This window comes from Athene cunicularia (assembly GCF_003259725.1).
Source record: "Athene cunicularia isolate RWA chromosome Z unlocalized genomic scaffold, athCun1 chrZ_part2, whole genome shotgun sequence".
In the NCBI taxonomy this organism is placed as follows: Eukaryota; Metazoa; Chordata; class Aves; order Strigiformes; family Strigidae; genus Athene; species Athene cunicularia.
In genome coordinates, this window is record NW_020799143.1 from 3,034,891 (window position 1) to 3,040,915 (window position 6,025).

Here is a 6,025-nt window from a genome sequence, read left to right on the forward strand (position 1 = left end):
TATGACATAACACAGTTTGGGTGTTACAGGGTTCTCACTCAAAAGCCCTTTCGGTTCTTTCGGGAATCACTGGTTCAGGAAGAGAATTGCACATACATGCAATTCAGCATTAGCATTGAACTCCTCCCATCTGGACTTGCATTTGTGCCCCTGCTGCTTCTTTCAATCCCAGTGTTTATCTGCAGGCTCCCTGCTCTCTTCCTTTCAAAACCATTGCTGCCAATCACTCCACTGGTTGTCCTTCCACAACTTAAATGTCTTCTTGCTTTTGACAAATGCACATTTTTGCAAAATGAGCAGTTTTAGCTTGGTTCTAAGCAGTAGTGAAGTTTCTAATATCTACATGTCAAAGCTGAGCTAAATATTGAGGCTAGTGGGTTAAAATCCTACCCTTGAGGTACTACAGCTTCTCTGGGGTTTCTTGCTTGATTGGTAAGTTTCCATGCTCCTAGAATTTTGACTGTGTCAAGGAAGGACTCAGTGCATCATTCCCTACGAAGGCTGAGTAGAATCCAGAACAGACACATTTCTTTCCCTCAATCATTTGGAAAGCACAATCCAACATGTTGCACAGCTGAGACAGGCTGCCAGGAAGGATTCTGGCCTTTGAGTGTAGATGTGGCTACTTTCTTTTCAAAGGTACTCACTGATTTTCCTGTAAGTCAGTTGGTTACAGAAACCTGAAAAACCCAAGCCATCTCTCAGGAGAAACCTCTGAGATCTTAGAGAGGGACTCCAGCAGTGGTAAGCTGTGAACAGCTGTCCTTGCCCCTGCTGAAGCTGAGTCACTGCAAGAGTGAGTACAAAACCCACAGCCCAGTAAGAGAGGGAGACAAGGCACAGGAAAGGGTGTTTACTGGGAAACTTCCACAGGTAAAGATGGGAGGGAGGAACTGTGTTACCAGATATATTCACATACAGACTAACACACAGAGACAGCTCTGGAGTACTGATGCAATACTCATCTGTATACAGAACCTCTGAAAACCTTCCCAAACAAGCTTACATACATGAGCACACCCTAATAGGAAGAAAAATTCTCCTGTTCTGAATGTACACTTTGAAACCCACTACTCCTCCGCTAACATCCCATTTTCAGAGTCTGAGCTCTTCTTCCCCTTCTTGTTTCCCCAAACTTACAACTGGTAAATTCCCATCCTCCTGTGTTCGGGACAGCAGATGCAGTAATGATGTGGACTGTGAATATGCTCAGTTCAGCAACAGCCTGAGCTAGGCAGAACTCAAAGAGATATTACAACTGTTGCTGAAGTTTTTATGGTTTGTCTTTCCTTACAGACAAATTACTCCTGATCTTGGAATCTGTATTTGTTTTTTCCACTGGGCATATTGCTATGAGTGTTTAAGCTGAACTAAATGGGACCTGAAAGGCAAGAAAATCCAACATTGTTCTCACAGAGGACATGTATTTCCCTAGCACTAGAAATGCTATTATCTATGAGAATCCTTTTGGAAGAGGGTATTAACTGGTATTAACTAAAGTCACAGTTTTAGTTGTCACTACCTGTCACTTGATGCAGTGCATACGTGGGTTCAGAATGCAAAAATAAACTCCCAAGTGGTACGAAGACAGAAATAGTAATAAAATAGTGGCAGCTTTCATTTGGACCTTTAAATAACTCAGGCTTGTTTTAATCTTTGTGACACTTTTTTTTTTTTCTGTATCATATCTCCTAAATTAAAGGACAGAAAAGTAAGCCATCTTTCTAGTCCCTCAGAACTGTTCTTAGAATGGTTACTGGTTAGCAAATCACCTAACAGGATGTGTGAGAAGTCTTGTTTGGGACAGTACTGCCACCTGAAATTTTTTGGTAAGGAATGGACTGAATTTCTGCCTATCACCCTATTCCAATGCATTCCTAAAGACTCATCTAACCTTGAAAGGGAGTTTAACACTGTGACTTGAATATTAAAAGCAGATCTACAGGCAGAGGGAGCTCTAGGTACACGTGGACAGGAACTGAACTCTCAAAGTCTAGCTTCTCCCACCAGTCCTTTGCAGCACTGAGTAGTTGCTGGTGTAACTGCACTAAGACCAAACTTGGCTGGACTTGAAGGAACAGCAGTGGTAAAACTCAGTATAAGTCTTGAAAACAGATTTCCAGGAATGGCCGTTGCCTGGAATCCAGTTGAGACTTCTCTCCATAACACTGGGCACAGATGCCCTGACTGCAAAGCAGAATTCTTCCATGCCTAAGGAACCACTGGAGACTTCTCTAGTCTCCAGACTCTCTTTTCAAGGCTGTGCCAAGAAGCATTTTACAAAAGATACACACAGTTAAAAAAAAGCAGCACTAGAACTTGTACATGCAATGGTGCATGCAACCCATCTCTGCTCACCTGAGGTGTTTCTAAAGGTCATGGTACAACTGGGAATCAAGACGCTGAGGCCTGAACATGGCAGCAGGGGAGATGTAGAATGACTGTAGCATATGACCTGAGATGGTCTTGGTAAAACTTGACCAGCATACCCACAAGACTCTTTAGATGAAAGGAAACCGTAAACTGCTCCTTAATCTGTTGTTAGGATGTAATGCATGAAGGTTAGCTCCATCTTTCTCAATACAGGTTCTCTCTTTCTTAATCTCATACATCCTCACATTGATTCTCCCCCACTGGCACTTATCTGACTTCCAAGGAAGGAAAGACATGTCCAGCTTGCAACTATACTATGATAAATATTAAAGTGAGCACCTGTTGGACAATTTAATGTGTCACATTTTTTCCAGATTTCAACTTGAGGTGTTTGCTTACCTGAGAGCAACTAATTCCAGTAACCAGTGAATTCGAACTTGTTCAATGCCACCATACGGAACAGAAGAAATGTAGGCAAGGTTCATCTCTTGGTCTTTGCTCAGGTCAAATAGGTCAGCACGGCTGTGAGGTAAGGGAGGGCTTCAGGAAAGGAGGGACAGAAAAGAAACAGCACACTGAAATATTAACTCATAGCTCCACTGGGTATCCAAAGATCTGTAAGCTAATTCCCTATACCACCTGCAAGATCCAACCTGGCATGAGAAGCACTGTCTAACATGAGACGAAAGCAAAACAGAGTTGCAGGTCATCTGGGGCTAACTGAGTACACATGTAGTTTGGCAAAGTGAAACATAACTTGGATGCATCTCATTGTGGTGCCCAAAGGAAGGTATTATAAGCAGTCATTGCTGCACAGATAACAATCTCAGGCATCGGTGGCCTGAAGGAGCCATACAATGGCAATTGGCTCCGAGTAACTAATGATAGAGAAGCTCGGTGTCTTTTAAGCTTTGGAGTGGAAGTCAGACTTCCTGAGGTCTGTAATAGCACAAATATGGGCTTGATCTTCCTGATGAAGTCCATGCAATGACATCAACTCTTGCTCTGCTGTGGAAGCTACACTTTTAAAAGCAGAATTAGACCCCTCAGGGCCTCCACATTCACCCCTAAGCATAAGGAAGCACAGGAGTATGTGGCTTAAGGTTTCTATGCTTGATGCTGCAAGCAGTTTAACCTGCTCACTGCTGTACAGCAATGATCATGTTAGCATGACTTTGGTGTCTACTTACTCCACAAAAATTAACATAATATTGAGGCAATTTTTTGCTGCCTCTATCTCCACAGATAAGTAGCTTCAAGATGGAGGGAGATCTCACCCCCACCCTCCACAAGTCAGAAACTTAGAATGCTGCCCAATTCACTGGGTGTGGGCATCCTTAGAGACTCTCATTAAGCCTCCTAGTAACATGCAAATTCTGAGTGTTAAAGCATTTGTATTACAAGAAAGATAAAACACTGACCCCAAGATTTGGTAAAATACTTCCACATGTCTTCACACTGCAGAGAGAACTTGTACTCTTAACTACAGACTGCAGACTAACTGTATAAGTGAAAAACTAAAATAGTTTATGCTTTGTTTACTGCAATCTACCTCCTCTGAGGGGTGCATCAGTTCTTATGCTGACTATAACTCTGATGGGAAAAATAATACTGTCATCCTCTCCTCTGTCCCCCTCCACATATACATCATACCTCCAAGGCTGCCCCTAAATGAACCTGCTACGTATAACTATATGTGCACAAGGCTGGAAAAGCCTGACCCCACCTAGGTAAGAACTTGATGAAACTTCTGTCCCAGATAAGGTACTGTCCATCTATTAACCTATCTCCTGCACCCATGTCTTTAAGTACAATTCTTGACACAGGTTACATCCTTGTAGGGCTTCATAAAAATCAGTCAGCACATGTGAGCCCCTCTGTGCAACTTCACCAGCATACAAGACACTTAAAAATCACCTCCCTGATATTGCTTCAAGTCACACAATTGAGACTGAGAAGTTACTGATTACACTCTTACTAAAAACACATCAGACATTTGGGTTTCCTTTATTTTTCCAGTGAATAAGGACAATGTTAACTCTTGTTTCTGAAGGAGTGCTATATTACTACTACTCTGAGATTTTAACCTGCTTCAGTTCAAGCAGTGGCAAAGATGGAAGTCAAGGCATAAAGCATTCACTTATTTTTGCTTAGTCCACACTGAATAAACACACTGAAATTCACAGTCTGCTAGAATAAATCTAGCAGAAAACATGATGAGAAACAAAAGAAAGTTGGCAGAAAAGTGGGTTTTGTTAGTGGTAGCATCAGTATCTGTCCTTTCCTATTCTGAGTGGAAAGTGCCTATTCAAGAGAACATCAAGCCTTGCAGTCTCCCAGGCTGCAGTTTAAATAGGCAAAACATACTATTTTTTAAGGCAGTTTTTCATTAATGTTTGCTAACACTGAAAGCAAAAATTTGAAACAAAAAATGAACAGCAAAAGAAAAAATCTAGAAAGCACAGCCATTTCTCTTCATAAGAATCTATTTTAGGTCCTGTTATGTTTTTCCACCAACATGGAAAACTAATGGAAAATTAGGTTTTTGTCTTAGACAACCTTTACACATTATACAAAAAACCCCACACAAATTCATTTTTGTCCAAAGCACACACTGCTGATTACATCTCTGTTGCAATTCTTTTTTCTACAACTGTTATTTAATCCACTGTATGCCTAAATGAAGGAGATCATATCAGTTTAGAGTAAAACACAGACACGGCTGAGGAGTATACCTTTGAGCCTGCTGGAAGCCTTCATGTATCTCGCAAAACTTGGCTGTCAACCCATTAGCTCAGCAAGACTGGGCTTTCTCTGAGAAGCAAAGCACTACCAGGATATGAAGCAGAGGAGCTGGGACACATGCATGCTCCCACGCATCCACCCAGCTTAGATCAACTGGACTCACTGGCCACATCAGGAAGGCGGTATATTGTGTCTTGCAAGAACAAATTCCTAGCACGAACAGGCAGTGAAGCTTTGCCAGGGCCCATTTAGTGACCGTGACAATTAAAGCATTGTAAAGTAAATGGAATGAGTTCCTAGCATCAACGTGTGTGCTGTCCTGTGGAAGAGGAACCTGGACGGTTCGCGGGTCCTGGACGCAAGGGAGCAAGTCAGAAAGGAAAGGTCGACTAGCCTATCCTATCTTGTGATCTGCTTTGTTTACATTCACTGGTCACGTCCCACGACCAGCTCCACGCAGGTAACAGGCTGGGCAGCAAAGGGCTGCGAGGTGCCAGGCCCTCTGCCTCTCGAGCAGCAGTCCCGGAACCGCCTATGTTCCTCCAGAAAGGTTGTGTCCTCACGCCCTGGAATCCTTTACTTGAGCAGGGCTGAGGCAGTCGGCTCTCTCCCCGGCTGCTTCATGCCAGCGGTGCGTGCCCTACCGCCGGGCGCCGGCCGCAGGACTGTACGAGCTTACCAGAACCCAGTGCTCCTCCAAAAGTGCTCCAAGGGCCGCTCGGCTCGCCCGACATTCACGGACACCACGTACACCGCGGAGCTGGCACCCAGCTGCGCCACCAGCCATAACAGCAGCCCCATGCCGGCACAAGGAGCTGAGCCTTGGCGAGCCCTGACGAGCCTTGACGAGCCCTGCCGAGTCTTGCCGAGCGTAGCCGAGCCTTGCCGAGCCTTGCCGAGCGTAGCC

General features: G+C 44.0%; 1 protein-coding gene across 2 annotated transcripts in view; it reads right to left on the bottom strand.

Moving 5' to 3' along the window:
* IDUA (iduronidase, alpha-L-) overlaps nucleotides 1-5,970 on the bottom strand; it is a 44,650-nt gene extending 38,680 nt beyond the window's left edge. For both annotated transcript variants that reach the window (XM_026866207.1, XM_026866206.1), the window contains exons 1-2: nucleotides 5,798-5,970; nucleotides 2,773-2,913 (exon numbers count right to left, since the gene is read on the bottom strand). In XM_026866207.1, coding sequence (XP_026722008.1) covers nucleotides 2,773-2,913; nucleotides 5,798-5,919 — 263 coding nt within the window. In that variant the 5' untranslated portion in view covers nucleotides 5,920-5,970. The remainder of the gene's footprint in view (nucleotides 1-2,772; nucleotides 2,914-5,797) is intronic.
* Nucleotides 5,971-6,025: the final 55 nt, after the last annotated feature.